At 39.3% G+C, this 21625-nt stretch overlaps 9 protein-coding genes across 13 annotated transcripts; 5 read left to right on the plus strand and 4 right to left on the minus strand.

Moving 5' to 3' along the window:
- Positions 1-65: 65 nt before the first annotated feature.
- LOC6557314 (clathrin light chain) lies at positions 66-1756 on the plus strand. Of its 3 annotated transcripts, none has more exons than XM_032742853.2 (2): positions 66-129; positions 980-1756. In XM_032742853.2, exon 2 carries the CDS (start codon positions 988-990, stop codon positions 1651-1653), a length of 666 nt encoding a protein of 221 aa, XP_032598744.1. In that variant the 5' UTR covers positions 66-129; positions 980-987; the 3' UTR covers positions 1654-1756. The 3 variants fall into 3 exon arrangements, with proteins under 3 accessions (XP_032598744.1, XP_001984249.1, XP_032598745.1); XM_001984213.3 differs by lacking the exon at positions 66-129 and adding an exon at positions 808-864; XM_032742854.2 differs by lacking the exon at positions 66-129 and adding an exon at positions 808-860.
- LOC6557221 (probable deoxycytidylate deaminase) lies at positions 67-2642 on the plus strand. The gene is made up of 2 exons (XM_001984212.3): positions 67-129; positions 1918-2642. Exon 2 carries the CDS (start codon positions 1922-1924, stop codon positions 2504-2506), a length of 585 nt encoding a protein of 194 aa, XP_001984248.1. The 5' UTR covers positions 67-129; positions 1918-1921; the 3' UTR covers positions 2507-2642.
- A 66-nt stretch (positions 2643-2708) lies between these two features.
- On the minus strand, positions 2709-5910 carry LOC6557229 (possible lysine-specific histone demethylase 1). Of its 3 annotated transcripts, none has more exons than XM_001984211.3 (4): positions 5693-5910; positions 4061-5611; positions 3458-3996; positions 2709-3398 (listed from the first exon to the last, which is right to left on the minus strand). In XM_001984211.3, exons 2-4 carry the CDS (start codon positions 5596-5598, stop codon positions 2785-2787), a joined length of 2691 nt encoding a protein of 896 aa, XP_001984247.1. In that variant the 5' UTR covers positions 5599-5611; positions 5693-5910; the 3' UTR covers positions 2709-2784. The 3 variants fall into 3 exon arrangements, with proteins under 3 accessions (XP_001984247.1, XP_032598742.1, XP_032598741.1); XM_032742851.2 differs by having other exon boundaries at positions 5699-5906; XM_032742850.2 differs by having other exon boundaries at positions 4061-5635; positions 5693-5864.
- Positions 5911-6410: 500 nt separating this feature from the next.
- On the minus strand, positions 6411-7854 carry LOC6557071 (peritrophin-48). The gene is made up of 2 exons (XM_001984210.2): positions 7755-7854; positions 6411-7622 (listed from the first exon to the last, which is right to left on the minus strand). The coding sequence occupies exons 1-2, from the start codon at positions 7759-7761 to the stop codon at positions 6625-6627; spliced, it is 1005 nt and encodes a 334-aa protein (XP_001984246.2). The 5' UTR covers positions 7762-7854; the 3' UTR covers positions 6411-6624.
- Positions 7855-9620: 1766 nt separating this feature from the next.
- On the plus strand, positions 9621-10769 carry LOC6557149 (peritrophin-44). The gene is made up of 2 exons (XM_001984209.2): positions 9621-9627; positions 9707-10769. The coding sequence occupies exons 1-2, from the start codon at positions 9621-9623 to the stop codon at positions 10705-10707; spliced, it is 1008 nt and encodes a 335-aa protein (XP_001984245.2). The 3' UTR covers positions 10708-10769.
- An 885-nt stretch (positions 10770-11654) lies between these two features.
- On the plus strand, positions 11655-12765 carry LOC6556536 (peritrophin-44). Its single transcript, XM_001984208.2, has one exon. The coding sequence runs from the start codon at positions 11710-11712 to the stop codon at positions 12718-12720; it is 1011 nt and encodes a 336-aa protein (XP_001984244.1). The 5' UTR covers positions 11655-11709; the 3' UTR covers positions 12721-12765.
- Positions 12766-13676: 911 nt separating this feature from the next.
- On the minus strand, positions 13677-14252 carry LOC6557226. The gene has a single exon (XM_032742994.1). The coding sequence runs from the start codon at positions 14052-14054 to the stop codon at positions 13752-13754; it is 303 nt and encodes a 100-aa protein (XP_032598885.1). The 5' UTR covers positions 14055-14252; the 3' UTR covers positions 13677-13751.
- A 1030-nt stretch (positions 14253-15282) lies between these two features.
- On the minus strand, positions 15283-16257 carry LOC6557108 (peritrophin-48). The gene has a single exon (XM_001984206.1). The coding sequence runs from the start codon at positions 16255-16257 to the stop codon at positions 15283-15285; it is 975 nt and encodes a 324-aa protein (XP_001984242.1).
- Positions 16258-18048: 1791 nt separating this feature from the next.
- On the plus strand, positions 18049-19083 carry LOC6556568 (probable chitinase 10). Its single transcript, XM_001984205.2, has 2 exons — positions 18049-18151; positions 18217-19083. Exons 1-2 carry the CDS (start codon positions 18050-18052, stop codon positions 19063-19065), a joined length of 951 nt encoding a protein of 316 aa, XP_001984241.1. The 5' UTR covers position 18049; the 3' UTR covers positions 19066-19083.
- Positions 19084-21625: the final 2542 nt, after the last annotated feature.

Genomic DNA, 21625 nt, shown 5'->3' on the forward strand with positions numbered 1-21625 from the left:
ATTGTTCATTTGAACAATGCACACGTGAATCAGTTCGTTGATATTCGTGTGCTCACGCTAGCTTGCGAGTGTGTTAATACCATTCTCAGTAATTCGTATTATATTGTTCTGTAATTGATTATCTGTTTGGTGAGTTGAACTAACTGTTTGCCACAATTGTTAATATAAAACTCCATGTAAAAGCATGTAGAAAAATATGTGTAAGCGCAATATATATACATATAAATACGTTCACACATACATGTGTATTCTTCAGCATACTATATTTTAAGTGTTGTAAAACGTGAAAACACCATGCACAAGTGGTCAACTAGATCGCCGCAGCAATTCAACAACTAGTTCCTCATATTAGGCACTCCTATTCATCAAATTTACTGTTTTTTCTAAATCTAAATAATTTAATTAATTAATATTTAAATACAACTTATGGATGCCAATTTTTATTAAATAACGTTTAAGCTTAGTACATTTTGAACGCCCAAATAAATGTTTACATAATAGTAAATGAGTGCAGCCAGTCTTAGAATATGTTTCAAGTAATATATTCTCGGTACACACAAATATATATAAATACATAAATCAAATCAAAGCATCAAATACTTTAAATACATAACAGATAATATGGATTGTAAAATTGCAATGTATATGTCAATCGATACCGAATCCAAATAAACGAAATGATAGTATCGATAACTTGCCATCTCTATTAGTGACAGTCATTTTACTCTTCACCATTAATCTTTCATATATATATTATCTATAAAAAAAAGGAGAAAAATACTTATAACATTAATTATATTAGTATGCAAATAGGTGGTTAAAAGCAAAATAAATAAATTATTGTTTGGACACAACCAAAGGTAGGTATGTACTTTAACGTTTTGAGATATGTCGTTGCACTTTAACATTTACACATTCATACGTGTAAGTGAAAATACGCCCATTAACTGTAATCGTGTTTGTGTGTACAATTTTCTAGACTACAAAATGGATTTCGGTGATGATTTTGCAACCAAAGAGGAAGTTGATCCAGCGGCAGAGTTTTTGGCACGCGAGCAATCAGTTCTTGGAGATCTTGAAGCGGAAATAACCGGAGGGTCGGCGACAGGTGCAACTGTGGCTCCCGCAACTGACGATGGACTGCTTGGCGGTCTTGTGGGCTCTGGTGCCGAATTGGGTAGCGAATTATCTGCTGCTGTTGGAGGTGGTCTCGAATCATCAACTGGCAGCTTCGAGGTAATTGGTAGCGAATCGAACGAACCAGTCGGCATCTCAGGACCACCGCCGTCGCGCGAAGAGCCCGAGAAAATCCGCAAATGGCGTGAGGATCAAAAGCAGCGGCTTGAGGAAAAGGATGTTGAAGAGGAGCGCAAAAAGGAGGAATTGCGCCAGCAGTCCAAGAAGGAGTTAGACGACTGGTTGCGCCAGATTGAGGAATCCATCTCGAAAACAAAACTATCGTCGCGCAATGCGGAAATCCAAGCAGCATCGCTAGAGAACGGTGCTATTGAGCCTGGAACCGAGTGGGAACGCATTGCTAAGCTCTGCGATTTCAATCCTAAGGTTAATAAAGCTGGCAAAGACGTTTCACGTATGCGATCGATTTACCTGCATCTGAAGCAGAATCCCATACAATTGCAGAAAAGCGCCTAAAATATAAAGCACAGCATCAATGCACCTAATCAAACATTTTGATTGAATATTTAGATTCTTATACAAAGTATTTACAATAAATTCCAATTATATTAAATATAAATTACAGACTATTATTTTGCCTCTGAAAAATTATATGATAATATCGATTATGAATAATAAAGATACATTTATACATACAAATTCACAAATCTGATTATTTTTCCAATATCGGTAGTCTCAAAATACGAATCATCAAACCTTTATTTTAATGAATATTTGCAGTGTCATGTCCAAGGACCTGAGAGACGATAGCGAGGAAGCGACAGAGATTACGGCGAGTTTAAATGCGCTGCACATACAAAAAAGACAGGATTATTTGCAATGGGATGATTACTTTATGGCCACAGCCATACTTTCATCAAAACGTAGCAAGGACCCATCCACTCAGGTTGGCGCATGCATTGTGGATAAGCACAAGCGTATTGTAGCAATTGGCTACAATGGTTTTCCGAGGAACTGTAGCGACGATGTGTTTCCCTGGTCAAAGGACAGCGACAGTGATTCTATAGAAAATAAAAATATGTATGTTGTTCACGCTGAAGCTAACGCTATACTCAATGGCAATGGTGCCAGTCTAGATGGCACTCGCCTCTACACAACCCTATTTCCCTGCAATGAGTGCACAAAATTAATTATTCAATCGGGCATTCGGAACATTTTGTACATATCCGACAAGTATTCGGACAAGCCCACTTATCGAGCCTCTAAACGCATGCTCAACGCTGTTGGCATCATTTACCAGCAACATGTGCCGACGCAAAGGCAAATTGTTATCAACTTTGACGACTTTACTCAGCAACAACCCAAATGAAATTAATTTTAATGAGCGTGCTGAATCTATTTTGCACTCCCTTCTTCAAATATTTCAATACCTTTCAACTTATTTTAACTGTTTTGAATAAATAAATGTTTAGTAAAACTAATAAGAATTGAATACAATGCACATAATAATTCTATTGATATTTCGATAAAATTGCACTCACAAATGCCAATAAAAAATTTGTGCATGTGTATTAAGTATATTAAACATATCTATATTTCCAAATTGGTTCTTCGGTTGTGGCTGACGCAACTAAATACATACACCATTCACTGCAAATCTGTCGACTCGGCAATGTTTGAATTCTCCTCCAACTTCTTCGGCAAGGGCGAATCCGTTAGACGTGGCGAAAGGTCGCGTAGCTTAACAACATTGCCCACCGAAACTGAGTTGGCCGCTTCACTAACTGAGTATCCAATGTCCGGCGGTGTGCCTTCCGGATAGCCCAAATAGTAATCAGCAATGCGGCCTGCCTCGCGTAGTCCACTCAAATATGCGCCATGCACTGTTGCAGGATAGTTGCGTATCGTGTGCTCACCGGCAAAGAAGAGACGTGGCAGTTCTTCACCCTCCTTGCTGAAATGTGGTTCGAAGCTTGAGGGCGGTATGACCGGTGCAGCCAGAAGGTCATAGTCGCTACCAGAGGAGCCCACTGACACATAGCTGTAGGAGCCACGAGCCCATTGATCACTACGCCAGCGAGTGACAACTGTTTCCTTGGGCTGCGGCACGGATGTGTTGCCAAAAATGTTCTTCAAAACGGACATACAGCGTCCGATAATGATGTCATCCGTCACGCTCTCAACAATGTTGGCAGCCATGCCAGCGACGAGGGCCAGCAGAACAGGTGACGAGCTGATGCTCCAGAACAGAAACATTTCCCCTTGAAATTTAATATCAAGCGGGTTTAGAATGCACAGACGCACAAGACGTGCTACTCACCTCGACTGGCAGTGGTGCTACCAACATGGCCAAAGAGATTCGCATTAGGATCCCAGAATATCCGATCGAAACAGAGTACCACCTTGTTGAGATTGCCAAATCCCAAACGACGAATGGCCTGTTGTTTCCAATCCGGCAGTGGTGGATCAAATTTAACGGTGTTCGCGTGCTGGGACTCATCCTGCGCAACGGCCACCTTTAGTACTCCCAAGGTAAGCGTGCAGACAGCCAAATCGGCTTTGTACGTCATCTGTGAGTTTGAAGTCTTCAAATTTTCAGCAACAATCTCTACTCCTTTTGTGGTGTACTTAATCTCCTTGACGGCGCTGTTAAGACGTATGTCAATGTTCTCGGTGAGTGCAACAGGCACGCAGGAGTAACCATTACGCACTGTCGTATGATGGCCAATGAACTCAAAATCATCATCCTGATCCCAGTGCTTCAGCGATAAATTATTCAAACGTGTGGCATTGGCAAACTCCAGATTGGCAAAGTGCCAGTCAAGTATTAAACGATCACGTGACGACAAATATACCTGGCTGCGTAAATCAAATGTTTTATGAATTTTTGGTTTAATTCTTCATCAGTTGGATTCCTACTCACCTCGGTCCATTTTGTTCAAGCTCTTGGAGCTGGATCTCCAGTTTATGGCCCTGAGTGCGCATCTCATCCTCAACACTGATAGTATCCTCCAGCTTGATTTGAGTGGTGCGAATTGTGTATTCTTGACACGCATAGGTGTTTTCATTCTGTGCGCTTTTTGGCTGGCGTTGCTTGACCAAAGCTTGCAGCTCAGTCTTAAGACTTGCGATCTTTTGTAGAATGATCTTGAGCTGTTTGCGATGTTCAATGATTTTCATTTGAGCGGCAATTATCTCGTGCATGTGTGCAGCACGTTTCTCTTGCACGGCCTTATCCTGCATATTGATGATCCACTCCAAGGCGTCACCCAACGACACTGGATTATTTCCGGCATAGTTAAAGTCCAGGCGATGCGAAAGATAGCTAGCTGATTCAAGTAGGCGATTAAACTCACGCTCAATAACATCATCCTTCTCCTTGGGGACCGGTTTGCCATCGGGGCCGTAAAGCGGACATGTCTGCTGAATGGGTACCAGATCCATTCCGATTTGTTTGCTGAGAATGGTCATCGGATTACCATAGACGCCCGTCACAACCATGGCGCCCAAATCAGCTATATAGCTATTTTTGCGAAAGGTGGCAATGCGCCCGCCCACTCGATCTCTCGCTTCCAACACAATGACATCCATGCCAAATTGTTGCAATTGTTGTCCAACGGCCAGCCCTGAGATACCAGCACCAATCACAATAACCTTGCCAAGCTTCTTAACGGGTATGGGACTTAGCCGCTTGAATATGCCAAAGTTTATGAAACCGTGCCGCTCCAAAAATGAGTGTACACGTCTCACAAGATTGGGATCGCTGTCAAACGGCGGCGGCAACCGTTTAAGCACATTATCGAAAGTCAACTGCACCTTGGGATTATCCACCCACATGTGCAGTATGCTGTTCCTTATGTTGAGGAAAACTCGATGGCCCAGTATGCCTGATCGACTAATATCTGGAAAGCAGGCCTCCTCATTGGGTGTCATTTTGCTAAAGGGCAGACGCGACTGAAAGACTGCGCCCTCTTGTCCCGAGAGCACTGTGGGCGTACTCGTGTCGCGTATCTCTCCATTGGTTCCATTTGAAGTGTCCTTTGGCAGAGCGTTGCGTGCGCTAGTTGTTGCGGTGTGGTGAAGTCCTGTCTCCGACTTCCGTGAACGCTGTTCGGTGTGCACATGACCACGTTTATCCAGTATTCCAGTACTGCTACCTGAAGAGCCGGAGCTGCTCTTTTCAAATGATACATTCTCTACAGTGGCATTCGGTTTATTCGTGTAATCAACTTTGGGTTTATTGCGCCGGCTAGTTCGACGTTCGTCGCTGGTGGCAGGTGTGTCATTGGAGTCATCGTCAAACTTGGCCTTCGCATGGCCACCACCGCCAGACGTATTCCGTTTGGGCGAAGGCTCTCCGTCAGAGTCATCGCTGATTAGGGTGACATACTCGATGGGCTCGCCTGTCTTACCGGCACTGGTAGCACTGTTGCTGCTGCCACCGGGCTGAGTGGGCTTCATCTCGGTGCGGTTACTGAATTATTCAAAGTAAATAAACCTTATATCAACACACATTAACCGATCAGTTTAATGCAAATGCAATTTGGTAACTTACACATACGTTTTATGGCAATATACAATTAAAACTTAACTCGAATAGTTTTCAACGACCTTAGCAAGGGTTGTATTAAATATTTTGTATTCCTTTGGCGGCATTTAGTGTCAGTCTGATATTTGCGCACTAATTATTGCTTATTATTATCGTTTCAAATGATATTTTTCATAAGCATCGCAAAAACAAACTCACGACGACGGCGTCGACTTCTATTGATAGCAGAAAAGAAGAAGAACTATTTGGGTGTAATCAACAGTGTGCATAACAGCGACACGAAACTTAACATTTGCTTGGGCTGTTCATTAACAGAAAGTAAAATAGCGAAAGAATTTAACATTTGCGCCAAAAGTCAAATGACAGTGAACACCAAGTATGAATAACACCGATATTCTTTAATGGAAGGGTTTATAACATTAAATTTTATTCAAAAGTCAAACTCTTTATTCACTATATTAGATAATGTTAGATATTGTTTAATGAAATACTCTTTTCTTTAATGATGCCAGTCAAACTTAATTAATAGATTAAACAGGAGGAACAGTGCGTGATCTACCAACACGTGCAGGAAGTTCAACACAAAACAATATTTGTCTTAAAAGTTATGCTTAAATTAAAAGTGATTCTATTTTTTGATTAGATGCCAGCGAAATGTAATTGACTCAATACATAAGAAAAACGAATAGTCATTTTCAAATTAACATTGCTCCAAATTATTGATTTAACTGATTTATTGCTGCGGGTGTAATGTAAATAAATATGCATACATATTTAAAATAAGAAGATGAAATAATCAACAGGAATACTTTTATACATATGCATACATACTTATACATCATATATAGGTACATTATGCACATAGATAAAATCAGACATTTGGTAGGCATACATTTATTTTACCTACATTTATTTGCCTGCATTACATAATTATTATTTCAATCACGTCCATCACAGCAGCCGTCGTAAATAATCTTGGAAGTGCAGGCTTGCACTGACTCATCGAAAAAATAATCCCAATGGCATGTGTACTCTCCTACCTGGACGTTATTCTCACATACAATGTAGTTGTGGCAGTTGTTGTTGCTGCTGGTGACGAGCATGGAACCGCGTCCTTCGCAACGATTGTATGTGCACACCACCTCTGAGGCAATGTCACATTTTTTGGTTGTTTCATCGAAAAAATAGCCCTCCTGACACTGGTACCATGAGGGCGAGACGTCATGAACGCTTCCAAAGTCATTGCAATAAAAGTAGCCACGGCATGTGGCTTTATCCGGCTGGAATCCTTTGAGTGGCTTCGTTTTCGACAAGCATACATTCTTCTTCGAATGCGCATTGCAATCGACTTTACTCTTATCTACACAGCTGCCGCTCTCCACGTCAAAGTATTTCGTGGACGCGCAGGTCTTTAATGAATGCTTACCACTCTTGCACTCATAGTATTCGTTACAGTCATCCTCCTGGCGAAACTTTGTTTTATCGGGCACTAATTCGCATATATTGGCAACGTACACGCAAAGCGAGTCATCCTTATATTCACATGACTGCGTGGCTTCATTAAAGTGCTGCGATTCCTCGCAATGGCCAGATAGGGGCTCCCCATTCCGGCAGTAGAAGTAGTAGTTGCAGTCCGTTGGATCCGCCACCCACATGTCGTCCTTTCCTTCGCATGGGTTGGCACAATTATTGGTGTTACTGGCCGTTGCCTTCACACACTTCTTCGAGCTAGTGTCGAATACAAAGGAGTCGTCACAGGTGTGTAGAACGCCCATGTCACCTTTGCATTCAATGTACTCGTCACAAGACGCCGGCTTGCGGACAAGAGTGCCATTTTTAAATAGGCTGCACATTTCCGTGAAATCGTGCAATGCCTGCATAGGCTGGGGCTGCCATAATGCCAGAAGGATAACTCCAATACTAAATCGAAATGTCACTGCAATAAATCCGGAAACGTGTTTCTTGTAATTTCGTTCACATGCAAGCATCTTAATATATAAGCACATATGAATATTTCTTTGTTCGCTAAAACATCTACGACTGTACATTTGTCATTCATTTCGATTACCTTGCATTTTCGAGAGAGTGGGAAATTCCTTTTGTTAACCTCTTGCGAGTGTAAAATATTAGATTTTGTTGTGGTTCTTCAAGCAGATTGTTTTTGACTAAATGGAGACGGTTGCTTGAAGAGAATTTATACTTGGAGTGGAGTGTTAATGACGCTGATAACAGATTTTGCAACAAATTAAGGGTATGTGTTCTAAGCGGCTCAAATCTAATCTTTGTCGTGCTAAAAATGTGCAGATATTATGCCTATTAAAAGAACCAGCTACTTATTTTTCTAAACATTAAGTCCGTAGTGAGCCAAGTCTTGCATCGCATATATGCGTATCACATTATTATTATTAAGCAATTAACGCGAAATTTGAAAATGCATGCAAACTATAGCAGCTGATGCCTTGAATATATAAGTTAAAATAATACGTTTATAGAATAAACCAGGTGTACATTCACCTTCCATATTTATATATTTCATTGGCTCATAAATCTGCCAAAATGATAAACTGATTGTCAAAACATAACGTTATTAATTAAGTCTAACGAAAAAGTTTGTTTTATGGCTTACTCATATTTCGCACCCTGTACCAGTAGATCGTCCAAAATATGGGTATGACAAAGTTAGGCTATTGTATGTATGTTAAACTTCATCCTATTATTGACAAGTTATAAGCATATAGCTCATTCTCATATATCTTTCAAGCTCATGATGCACCTAAATTTATATGTTTCAATTTGGAATATATCTAATGCAGTGTTTGCTAATCATTGTAGTAATTGAAGAATTGTGAAAAGAAAAGCTTTAAATTGACCAACTTTGAAATCAAAAATAATAGTCTACCAATTTCGTCAGTTTTCATGAAGTATGCAATATTCTAACATGTGGACACAAAAATATGCAATACAAATTTAAACTTACATTCTCAAAGTAAGTTCTTATGATTGTTAATGTATGCTATAGTTGTTTATGTATCTACATTTGTTATGCCTAGAAAAATGGCTCGTGCGTATATGTAAGGAAAGAGTGGAAGACATTGCGATGGGGAGAGACAATCTACAATGACAAGGGGCAACAAATTGTATATGAAAAGTCGATTTAACTTTAACTGGAATTAATTCACATTATGCCATCTATTCGGAAGAGATCAACTAAAACTGTACGAAAATTCGTTGGATTGTTGGAATGCAGCGCACTTAATAATTTTTAAATAAAATTGGCAACTAATTTTCAATGAGCGATGTCGCCTGAAATGGCTGTGTTAATAAATTATATATGTGTATTTTTTGCCAAGCTCGATACGATTACTTGAATAATTACGCAGATAGCTGAATACGCTGAAGACAGTGAGCGATCAATAATTGTCATTGATTTAAAAGTAATTATGTACATTAAGAAACAGCGACAAGAGGCAATTGATAATCCAAAAGAACTTGTAGATAATAAGGATGATTAATCGCACTGTGGACTATAAATAGTTAATTATCGTTCGTTGTGTCGGTCGTATGTATCGTTGATTAAACTGCTGCTTTCATCGTTTCTATATAAAGGGCTGTCAGGGAAGCCTCAAACCGTTGTTACTTGTCACACATCTACATATAATTACTAAAAGCGAAGTGAAAAAATTAAGAATATGTTAGGTGAGACGGAGCATTATCGCACTTTAATTATGACATTTCCTATGAATTTCGGGTGTACTGGGTGAGCTTATCTGGGAAGGTAAAAACAGTTTTAATTAAACGCACCGATAGGGAATTAGGTGCCACACGCTTGACTCTCTATATAAAGCATAACATGGAATTGGTAAGTTTAGTACTGAGTTGGTATGCTTCTATAGCATACAAGTCTATCCAATAAGTCACTTACAACCCTAACGCAATGGCAGGTAGGAAATGCTGTGATGTGCTAATATGGATAGCACCAAGGATATTTTTTAATTACCCATACGCTTTTATTCCTTGCAGCTTCTCACTTCAAGGCGACCGCCTTTGCAGCCGTCTGTCTTTTGCTGGCCATCCAGGCGAATGCATACACCATGGAAGATATGTGCCAGCAGTGGTCAGAAAATGGATACATTGGCAATCCGTCCGATTGCACCGGCTGGGGATACTGTCAGTCCCAGCAGCTTGTGTCTTATGGCTACTGTGCCCAGGGACAGGTATATGATCCGCAATCTAGCACGTGTAAATTCAACACCAACACAGCGTGCACAACCAGTGCGGTTCAGACATGTAGTGTGTTAACGACACCTGGCTTTGTCGCCGATCCGACCGATTGCACCCAATATGCTTATTGCTTTGGCAATGGCAAGTACCAAATGCAATCGTGTCCGACTGGTCAACAGTATGCCGCTAACAATAACACATGCGTGTGGGGACCGTCCTGTCCTCAGAATAATATCTGTCGCTTCATGAAGAACAACATCTTCGTCGGTGATCCAGACAATTGCGGCCAATATTTGCAGTGCGTCGAGGGCTATGGAGTATGGGGACAGTGCAAAAATAATCAATATTATAATGCTGCTCTCGGAAGCTGTCAGGCTAATGATCCCTGCGAAGATACGCCCGGAAATGACTCACCCGGTAATCTCCCACCAAAGGGACCGGCCAACTGCGAAGGGATATCGACATTCTCTCCCGATTCCGCAACATGTTACGGATATTTTTATTGCGAGAGCACAACATCTTCACCCGTTTGGGGAACATGTCCTTTCGGATTGGAATTTGACTCAGAAAGTTCACAATGTGTGTCACCCATTTCCACAAGCTGTACTTATAATCGCTGTGCAAATACAAATTTGACATATGCGGCCGTATCATACACAGGGTGTAAACAGTATACATATTGTCCAACTGGTCAAACTGCCTATTGTCAACCAGGCTATGAATATTTTGATGAAGTAGCAGGGAGATGTGTGACAACCCAGCCATGGTACACCATTTGTAAAGCCACATCCACTACATAACCTTCTTACAAATAATGACAAATGGAAAGTATTCGCAATTTTTAACTATTGTTCTAAATGTATGCTCGTATACAAATATTGCAACTTAAAAATGCATATCAATAAAATCGATTATTCTATCATTCGGCTCTATTATGTATATTTTAATTGACTCCATTACATAGCTGTATATTATCAGATATATTTTCCAAATGAGTTATTTGGGGCGAACCTAACTAAACTTTTAACTGCGATCGAATTTAGTTAATATATAATGATGATAAAATGAAAACCAATTCCTCTATATTGAAAAATTCTGAGGAATTCGTGGCTTATAAATTGCTAGCGTCTTTCGTCCGGAACGAAATCAGTCAATGAGTTCGATTTGACGATAGTATCGAAAATTTCATTCAATTCAGCAATGCGTTCACTCAACTCAATACCTTGACATGTCCAATTGCCCTATCAGCATTTAGTTGGGGGCTGATGGTATACACATATGCATGTGACTCCATTGAGCCTCCGAACCACCGAACCACCAATGCGACATGTTATTGCCGTGTAATTTACATGCTGCTCGCTATCAGATGCGAATATTATCGCTCACATTGATTGAGATATCAAAGGCAGGCAGAGAAATCAACATTGAAATCGATGTATACAGCTACAACATCTTCCTTGGCCCTGTGCATTTCCAAAATTATTATTATTTTTTTTGTGTTTGTTTTTTTTTTTCTTTTTTTTTTCTTGAGAAAAATAGCGCTTTGCATATTTAAAGAGGCTCCGCCCGGTGCCAGCGCATCAGTCAAGTTGCGGAGCTGCATGTGGAGCAACAGCGATCGTAACACTTTAAGGATATCGATAATCATCGCATCAACGGCAAAAATCATGAAGCAAGGTAACTGATAGCTGATAACTGATTTCGTATTAATGCTAACGCCTGCCATTGCAGCAAGCGGACTTTTACCTCTGCTTGTGCTCACCCTGGCTGCGAGTGGTGGCCTGGCTAGCACTGGTAGCAAAATGGACGATTTTGAGCATCTAACAATGACAGAGATGTGCGAATTGCTGCCATCAGACCAGAGTTTCCTGCGCCCAAACACCTGCAACTACTGGGTCCGCTGTCCGGCCAATGGCAACAACATGGAGGAGGGCACTTGTGCCACTGGCCTCTACTATAACAAAGAGGGCGGTCGTTGCACCATGGCAGCAAATGTGGATTGCCCATATCTCAAGAGTGACACCAATACTATTGTGAATGCATGTGCCGACCAAGTGGATGGGTCCTTCCTTGCCGATCCCACAAGCAACACCTGTCAGGGCTACATTCTGTGCAAGGGTCATCGCGAGGTCAAGGCCAACTGTCCCACTGAGCTGATCTTCAATCCGAAATCCCACTCTTGCGTCTATTCCACCAACTATGATTGCCCCGGCAGCACCAAGAAGACAATCTCGCCAGTCTGCCGCTCATTGCCGAACAACACCCGGCTCGCCAACGAGGAGCATTGCAACAAGTACTATGTCTGCCAAAATGGAGAGCTCCATGAACGCGAATGCGCCGCCCAGATGGCCTACGATGTTGCCCTGGGTCGCTGTGTGGCCGTCGCCAATGTCACCTGCTATGGAAAGGCTGCATTGCCTCCGCCAGAGAACACTTTCTGTTTGGTCAACGGAACAACAGCGCGTCAGGGTTACTTTGCGGATGACGAGTCCTGCAGCCACTATTACATCTGTAACGCTCCCATCAAAGGCAAGCACGATACAAACCCTCAGCATCTTGTCTGCCCAATGGGAACATATTTCGACTACGAGAAGCTCTCCTGTCGAGACCGTCTCAATGTGCGCTGCACTCTGGATCGTTGCGCTGGCTCCACCCTGACCTATGTCAATGTGCTTGGTGACTGTCAGGCCTATGCTCGCTGCTCGGCAGGTGTTACCGTCGGTTCCGGTCAGTGCCCCACCGACTACTACTTTGATGAACGCAGCCAGGGATGCACCCCCATCAATCACAACTACATCGCTTGCGCGGCATAAACGCGAAAATTAATTTAAAAACGAAGCCCTTATTAAAAGATTCAGTACGAATACGTCTTAAAATTGTAATTAATTGTATCTAATTAAAACAGCCAAAAAAAAAAAAAAAAAAAATCTATTGGTGGAAGTCGAAAGCATTGCGATTTGTTTGTATTTAATTTAATATATGTTAATAGTTGTATCGGAATCATAATCGCCGACAATGATACGTTTGTGGCTAACATTATTTCTGAAATAGCCGCATGAGCAAAAGATTGATATGGCTCGTTATTTTTAATAAAAATTGTAATTATATCATGCCATCTACAACAACAATTAAAGAGGCATACCTATAGATAGTTCCAGAACAAAGGCCATTTGAAAAACATAGAACAACAACAAAATAACAGCAAAATAAAATCTCTTATCGGACTGTCAAATATCGATGTGGCATTCCCCCGAACTGAAGAAATACGAATACAATAAGAGTATTGTACAATACAAAACATACCTTATGCGTGCTAATTAATACTGACGAGCGCTGATAGTATGCAGGTGCTTGTACCTACTTACTAGTTGTAGTTAGTGTCTCTATTGATGTTTTTGTTTTTGTTGTTGTTGATAAATTGCAGGGTTCGTACAGTTCGTGAAATAGTAGTATCAAAGTACATATAATTTGTGTTGGGGAAGAAGTCGATCATGTAATTGGGATTGCTCATCTGAGCAACATTTCCATTAGCTGGTGAAAATTTCTATTAGCAGTGTTCAAGGAACACCGATTGCGATTTGAGCAAGTACAAGATACTTTATTTGGGAGTAGGCGGCTAAATATATACCTTAAAGTTAAACTGACGGGCTTGTTATCCGCTAATTAGGAAAAGCAACTGTTTTACTTTCTTTCTTTCGATTTGGTAGCGACCTGCGAATGATATACGAACAAGTATATTTAAAATTTAAAGATACCAATTGTATGTGCAGATATAAGACAGATATAAGACTAATGGGCAAAGACTACATATATGTGAAATTGATTGGTTGAGGCTCACACTTATTTATGTTCGTGTCATGACGCAGGCCGTATAAGATATGACTTGAGTAGTGCATCGCTGAGTCAGCTCATTGAAGTACTCGCCGTTTGGACAGGTGCCCTTGAAAATTGAGACACCATCTTGACATAAGACGTAGCCTTTACATCCATCATTCGACTCGTTCGCCAGCTCGATGTTAGTATAGCCAAGATTAACGCAACGATCGTAATCGCACTGCACCTGAGATCGGGGCTTGCAAACACCGATACCATTATCGTTGACATAGAAGAAGCCACCAACGGGGCAATCGCCATGATGGAGTAGCATTTGACCGTCGTCACCCTCGTAACACAAGTAGTAGCCGTTGCAGCTACTCTTGTCCGGGATAAAACTGCCCGCCTCTGAGCACTCATCTGATAGTGGAGGTGGCTCGGTGAATGGAAACAAAAATTAATCCGGAATAAATACTGAGGTGTACGCACTCATTTTGATGAAAATGAAAAGGAACACAAGAACGAACTCCACGCGCAAAGACAACGACTAACTGAATGGGTTGTACCTTGTTCATTAAATATAACGTGTCAAAAATGAACACATACAAAGAAAGAAAGAAAAGACGGCGTATAAATTTTGGAGTATTAAAGCAGAGCTGCGAATGTTGCTATTATATTCATATTTTTATCAAGGGACTTAATGCCAATTTGACAAGTAACAAATTAGGAATACCGATCACTTCTCTAGATAACCCTATTTGCGAATTGTTTAAAAATATCGTTGTCATCAATATGTGCAAAAACAGTAAATATAAATATATTGTTATTTATTGATTATAACGAAGTCAACAAATTTGACTTCCGATATAGACGAGTAGTGTTGCACAACTCAGTAACTGTCATTGATTAGTCCTTCTGTTGAGATTTTAATTGTGTTCCATTCACTACCATTATGTTAAATTCAGGTCTGGCATTGAAAATACATTTGAAGTAAAATGCCTTTAACCTGTAACACCAAATTTAATTTTACCGAAAAACTAAAAAAAAAATCGAGATATAAAATAAAAGCGCACACAACATAACTGAAATTTAGTTCATATTTTCAATTTTCTTTAATTTACAGTTCATTGTCATTGTAAAAAAAAAACACCACGAAAACAGAAACTCACAACTAGTCCGCCATAGTATAAGTTCATGTTTAATTTTTAAACCATAAATCATATTGTACCTCCCAAATTTTACCCAAAAGTATGCCACAGTTAAAAATGTTGTGTTTACTATGACACATTGTTCGGAAATGTATGTACTGTTCATCTGTATTTTTATACCAAGAACCCATTAAAAATGGTTAAAAAGGGTATATTTAAGTTGTGACAAACATTTCCATTAGCTGGTGAAAATTTCTATTTTGTGTTTTGCAGATTAAACTAAATTTATCAAAAGCGAATATAGGTATAGAAATAAATAAATATATATTTGTGAAATTGATTGGGTGAGGCTCACAAAACCAATTATCAACAGTTTCAATTCCTAACAAGTAAAGGCTATTTCCCGCATGTGGCCTACGGTGCTGTTGTGGTTGCGGTATCATCATCCGTCGTCGATACCTGTTCGTGTCGTGTCGTAGACTGAGCTGATATGACGCAGGCCGTATAAGATATGACTTGAGTAGTGCATAGCTGAGTCAGCTCATTGAAGTACTCGCCGTTTGGACAGGTGCCCTTGCCAATTGTGACCCCATTTTGACATAAGACGTAGCCTTTACATCCATCATTCGACTCGTTCGCCAGCTCGATGTTAGTATAGCCAAGATTAACGCAACGATCGTAATCGCACTGCACCTGAGATCGGGGCTTGCAAACACCGATACCATTATCGTTGACATAGAAGAATCGACCAACGGGGCAATCGCCATGGTCGAGTAGCATTTGACCGTCGTCACCCTCATAACAATAGTAGTAGCCGTTGCAGCTACTTTTGTCCGGGATAAAACTACCCGTCTCTAAACACTCATCCGGCTCGGCAGTTAGTGGAGGTGGCTCGGTGAATGCGCATTCAACGTTCTGTGGAGAATCGCAGTCGCCATTCGCGGCACTAAAATATAAGTTGTAGGGGCAATTGTAATTAATGGCATTATCCAGCCAGCAAAATTGATAGCCGTTGCAACTTGTGGGATCCTTGATGTAAACGCCATCAGGCAGAATGTTACATACGCTATCCGGATTCATTTTGGCATTACAGGGAAAGTCACGTATGCATGCTTCAGTGGCAGCATTATAGTTCATTCCGGTATTGCATTCGCCCTTTGTGCCCTTACCCTGCTTGCAGTAGTAGTAACCATTGCAGGAATACGGATCGGGTGCAAAGCCATTCGTATTCAATTCAGCACACGGATCGCTCGAGACACAATTGATCTCAGTCGATGGCACACAGTCTTTGCTTTCCCTGTCATAGAAGAGCCCATCGTCGCAGGTGCCACTAATGGGTTGTCCATCGGTGCACTGTATCCATCTGTTGCAGGCACGCGGATCATTCATTTTAGTGCCATCAACGACAAGTGTACAAATGAGATCCGGATCAAACGGATCAAACGTATCAGCCAAGCATGATCCTATAATTAGGCTAAGGCCGACAAGTATGTTCAATACTCTATGGCTTGAAGTACCTGCAAGGCACATACACGCAATTATAATATTAAAAATGAAAGGTGAATTTACTTAATTAGGATATTAATAGGTTCTCAAAGTTTCATTAAAAAATTCATTGGAAACAAAAATTAATCCTGAATATATACTGAGGTGTACGCACTCATTTTGATGAAAATGAAAAGGAACACAAGAACGAACTCCACGCGCAAAGACAACGACAAACTGAATGGGTTGTACCTTGTTCATTAAATATAACGTGTCAAAAATGAACTCATTGTATATATATGTACATACATACAAATGTATAGCTGAAAGACAGCATATAAATTTTGGAGCATTAAAGCAGAGCTGCGAATGTCGCTATTATATTCATATTTTTATCAAGTGACTTAATGCCAATTTGACAAGTAACAAATTAGGAATACCGATCACTTCTCTAGATAACCCTATTTGCGAATTGTTTAAAAATATCGTTGTCATCAATATGTACAAAAACAGTAATGTATTCAACGTACTGAATTTAATTGATTAATAATCATTCAACAAAATGTATTTATTATTATACATGCATCCATACATACATACATATAAATATATTGTTATTTATTGATTATAACGAAGTCAACAAATTTGACTTCCGATATAGTCCTACTGTTGAGATTTTAAGCTTAACTCATATTTTAAATTTTCTTTAATTGGGTAACTACTTCTCAAGTTTACTATGTGAATTAACAGTTCATTGTCAGCCGCGAAGTCATAAAGTAAAAAAAACAACACTATGAAAACAGAAACTCACAACTAGTCCGCCATAATTTAAGTTCATGTTTAATTTTTAAAGACAAAACAAAACAAATTGAAACTAACAAATTTCACCCGAAAGTATGCCACAGCTAACAATTTTTTATTTACCATGACACATTGTTCGGAAATGTATGTGCTGTTCATCTGTATTTTTATACCAAGAACCCATTAAAAATGGTTAAAAAGGGTATATTTAAGTTGTGCCAAACCACGTAACAAGTAGTGGGAAGCATTTCTGATCCCATAAAAGCAGACGAGGCGATCTAGCTATGTCTGTTTTGACTGTCCGTCTGTAAGAACTAACGAATGTCAGAGACTACAAGAGCTAGAAACGTATTCAAGTTTGGAATACACAATCTGTTATACCACGCACAGACCAAGTTTGATTTTGTCCGTACCTCTCCTAATTTCGCCAATATCGAAACAAATAGATTTTTGATTGCAATAAAAATTTAACTTTTAAAGGATTATCATTCCAATTGATAATTAATATGCATTGAAATATTATAAAAAAAAGTTCATCAGAGTCGCATAAGAGACACCCAATAGTTCAACAAGCATTTTCATATTGATATTAAAACCATTTTTCAATTTCAATCGATTTAAATTGTATTTAAGAGCAGGTTCACAGTATCTCGTAGTCGAGCTATCTGGACTAGGGCATTCTTACTTGTTATCGCACATTTAAGTGCTCCAAAAATAATATGTTTTCATGTTTCAATTAGTGTAGGCAAAATTTTTAAGATTGGCTGCACCCAGCGGGAGCTGGGTGTGGGGATGGGTCGTTCATATATAAATGTCGCACATGGAAAAATAGTCAAGTGTTTTTCCCAACGTGTGGAATTGATAGCAACAAACTACAGTTAATTACGGAGATCGCATGGAAATTCGCATGCATTTTGCATTGGTTGTGGGCATCTGCCTCGGAGTTGCCCATGCCGCTGAGGACCCAATTCATAAAGAAATCATCAATCTGAGCCATGTGAGTAGACTACAGTTTTTTGGGAAGATGTCCTCCCCCTCTCACCTGTGCTGATTTGATTGCAGATTTGTAAAGATCGTACGGAGGGACAACTGGTGCCCAATCCGCTGGATTGCAGTGCATACTTTGCCTGCGGTTCGGTTCCAAAGCTCTTCTACTGCAATCAGGGACTCAATTTCGATGCGGTTAAGTTGATGTGCGATGTGCCTGAGAAGGCGCAATGCATTGCAAACGAGAGTAATTCCCCAGACACAACTTCAAAGCTCAATGGATACCTGAACGCAGACATTGGGAGCAAACCACATACTGATTTCGATTGGTGGATGACCAAACCGAAGCCGGACTTTGTTGCCATCGATGTCGAAACAGGTCTGGCCGTGAATCCCATGGATAAGTACGATCCGGAGCTCATAGACTGCCGTCACTTTGGTGCGTACTTCCTGCCACATCCCAGCAATTGTCAGCTGTACTTTATTTGCGCCTACGGTCATCTTCATCGTCATCACTGCGGCCGAGGCACTCTTTGGAACTACAGGCGCTTCGAGTGTCAGCCAAGTGGCAACGCCGAGTGCTACAGCAAAAATAATTTGGAATATGTGGAGGGGGAAAAAGCGCAAAGCACCACACCCGGCCAAGTGACCGTCTGCTATATTGTGGACACCAGCAGTGCCTTGCCGACAACTAGCTTGATTCCGCCAACACCGACCAGTGCACCACATAGTAGTGCCATTAGTGTTTTAAAGTGTCCCTCGGATCAGCAGAGCTATTTATCGCATCCCGATGACTGCAGCAAGTATTACATTTGTATTGCGGGCATGCCGGTGCTGACCTCCTGCCCGAGGGGTCTCTATTGGGATCAGAAATCCGGCTATTGTGACCAGGCTAAGAACGTCAAGTGTTTTAAAAATACCTAAATAAATGCAGTCAGCAGATTTGTATTTATTATTGCTCTACATAAAAATGCACCTAACTAATTAGTTTAATTAAGTATACAAGTATCCCTTATAAAACGGTTGCCATGCTGATGCGCTGCCACATTTCGCGTCGCCTTTGAATAGTCGCAGGACTCTCAAATTCTGCATTTGCTTGCTGCCACTGAAAGCCCATTACGCTTTCTTTGAGGCGCTGCCAGAATGTCGTCGGGCTTGAATCTGTAGAAACTTCGCTTACGGCGCCCTCAGCTATCCCAACTCCGTAAAGAAGGACGTAAATTAATGCAAATAAAACACTTAAGCGGAATAAGTTGGGTTGCCACATTTTCTGTTGATGTTTGTAATAATGACGGATGACTGCGTAGCGGACCATTTTTTTTTTTAAGACTAGCTATCATTTTAAAATAAATAGATATTATCGTACACAAGTCAACTGCCTTATCAATGAACTGGCAATTGCTTTACAGCGGATGATAAGATATCATACCTCAATCTCCACACACTACACTGTGAGAAATTAACATCGCCATATCTACGATGTGGCGAATATTTAATATCATTTTTGATAATAATATGTGAATACACTTAAATAGCACACATGTTTCCCTTCAATTCATTTAAATACTGATTACTTGTAAAGTACAATCGATAGCTACAAATTTAGAAATGTTACACATTTCTAAGCAAAATGAAGATGCCCTGTGCAAAGATATTAAAAAGTAAGCCAGATGGACAGCAATGCTTATTAAACCATTAAAAGTTTGTAACGCAGCTGCCAGCAAAACAGTCGAGAGTGGAAAGTGGAAAGTGGAAAGCGGAAAGCAGACCTTCTAAGACTTGTAAGAGGCAAATTTGAGGCAAGCAATTATTGTGGTACCCAGCTTGATAAATGATGTGCTCTGTGGCCCTTATAGCACGTCCGCTCTTAGGATAGCCATTGTAATTATTTATTATTTACAAGTACAATTTCATGGTATACAAGGTATACATATAAAAATTATCATATCAATTGAATATATTAGTTAAGAAGAAAAAAAACCCAGCAAACATTAAAACCATTTTGTTTTTAATTCATAAATTCTTTAACATGTTATACATATGTTGTATGTAAATATAATTAATTTACTTGTGTAAATAAAGCTATTTTTGTATTACGCTCATTACTATGTTTAGTTATTGTATTTCTGCATGAATACATATATGTATATTTATTTGGATGTGTGTCTCTGTTTTGGATGTGTTTATGTATCTGTTTTGGAGGCTTTTTGCGAAAATCATTCAAGCTTGAGTTCTATTACTTAAGTACATATATTTATAATCATTACAAATTAGCTAAATAATTGTCAGAGTCTCAAGCCAAATCAGGATATATGAATTCAAATATTAATACATATATAGTCGGCTGAGTGCGAACTCGATGTTAATCGCTTTACGGTATATACCTAAATCAGAGCACTACAGCTGATATTGAAAATATATTTATTTATAATACATTATTAATTGCACACTAAATAATACTGTGGGAGTAATTTTGTTTATCCAGTATATTTGCATGTATGTGTATATATTTAAAATATGTATTTAAAATACGTTCTTCAATATATATATATATATATTTATTTGTGTATACAGCTTTCTCATATGTATGTAAACATCTTTCATAATAACCATTCATTTGTACATTTCAAATAATTATCAATTAAAAAAAGAAACAATTTTAATTTATTAACATTATGCGATTTAGTAATTTCTTTCCTCAAAATATGTGTAACTTTTTATAACGACTAACTGCGATTAGCCATTCCATTTTTTTCATTTGACGATAGACCAAAATATTATCTTTAATGAGAGTATACGCGTTCTGTTCTACATAGCAATTTTATATACAATCTAAAATGTTATACATTACAATAATAAATATGTGTCTTTTTATGTATATGTATGCCTCATATTAGTCCAGATTTTGGGAACAATTTAATGGCAGGAAGAGCGTTTATCATTCCTTAGGCACTACTACATATTCTATTGAAAGCAGTTTTCTAATTGAACAGAAACACGAACAAGTACATTATCTTTTATCAAAACTAGTATGTTTTCCAACTAAAATGAAGTTAGCTTTTGTACATTTTTGAATATAAATAGGCTTATTTAAAGCCATTCTATGTAAGTTTATCACATATTTGTATGCCCAAAAGTTGTTAAAATTTATGCAACTGGATATAGTATATTTTAGAATAAGCATATAAAGAATGTCGAGCAAATTATAAAGAAAGATAAATACACCCGATGATAGTAGATTGGAATATAGCCTATCTTCTCTTGCTTATTTGAATCTCTCTATTTGATTTTTACAATCGGAAACTGTTTAAAGATTCTTGTTACATTGGATGTCCTCAATTATCGAGAAGTTAGACTGTATTTCATTTTTCATTAGGTGTGAATTCTAAAAAGTTAACCTATATTTTACTGATTAGTTTTATGTTGAACCGATACCTAGCAAAGTTTTTTTTAGCCACTTCTGTAAAAATTCTACTTATTTTTC

Source organism: Drosophila grimshawi, unplaced genomic scaffold (assembly GCF_018153295.1).
Source record: "Drosophila grimshawi isolate 15287-2541.00 unplaced genomic scaffold, ASM1815329v1 contig_44, whole genome shotgun sequence".
Classification (NCBI taxonomy): Eukaryota; Metazoa; Arthropoda; class Insecta; order Diptera; family Drosophilidae; genus Drosophila; species Drosophila grimshawi.

What these genes read in the sequence shown, in the direction of transcription:
- LOC6557314 (XM_032742853.2), top strand. Translation starts at nt 988, where the DNA reads ATGGATTTCGGTGATGATTTTGCAACCAAAGAGGAAGTTGATCCAGCG.
- LOC6557221 (XM_001984212.3), top strand. Translation starts at nt 1,922, where the DNA reads ATGTCCAAGGACCTGAGAGACGATAGCGAGGAAGCGACAGAGATTACG.
- LOC6557229 (XM_001984211.3), bottom strand. Translation starts at nt 5,598, where the DNA reads ATGAAGCCCACTCAGCCCGGTGGCAGCAGCAACAGTGCTACCAGTGCC. An exon ending in CTTGAACAAAATGGACCGAG is followed by an intron (nt 3,997 to 4,060) that starts GTGAGTAGGAAT and finishes TGATTTACGCAG; the next exon opens with CCAGGTATATTTGTCGTCAC. An exon ending in TAGCACCACTGCCAGTCGAG is followed by an intron (nt 3,399 to 3,457) that starts GTGAGTAGCACG and finishes TTAAATTTCAAG; the next exon opens with GGGAAATGTTTCTGTTCTGG.
- LOC6556536 (XM_001984208.2), top strand. Translation starts at nt 11,710, where the DNA reads ATGGACGATTTTGAGCATCTAACAATGACAGAGATGTGCGAATTGCTG.
- LOC6557226 (XM_032742994.1), bottom strand. Translation starts at nt 14,054, where the DNA reads ATGCTACTCCATCATGGCGATTGCCCCGTTGGTGGCTTCTTCTATGTC.
- LOC6557108 (XM_001984206.1), bottom strand. Translation starts at nt 16,257, where the DNA reads ATGAATGATCCGCGTGCCTGCAACAGATGGATACAGTGCACCGATGGA.
- LOC6556568 (XM_001984205.2), top strand. Translation starts at nt 18,050, where the DNA reads ATGGAAATTCGCATGCATTTTGCATTGGTTGTGGGCATCTGCCTCGGA. An exon ending in AAATCATCAATCTGAGCCAT is followed by an intron (nt 18,152 to 18,216) that starts GTGAGTAGACTA and finishes ATTTGATTGCAG; the next exon opens with ATTTGTAAAGATCGTACGGA.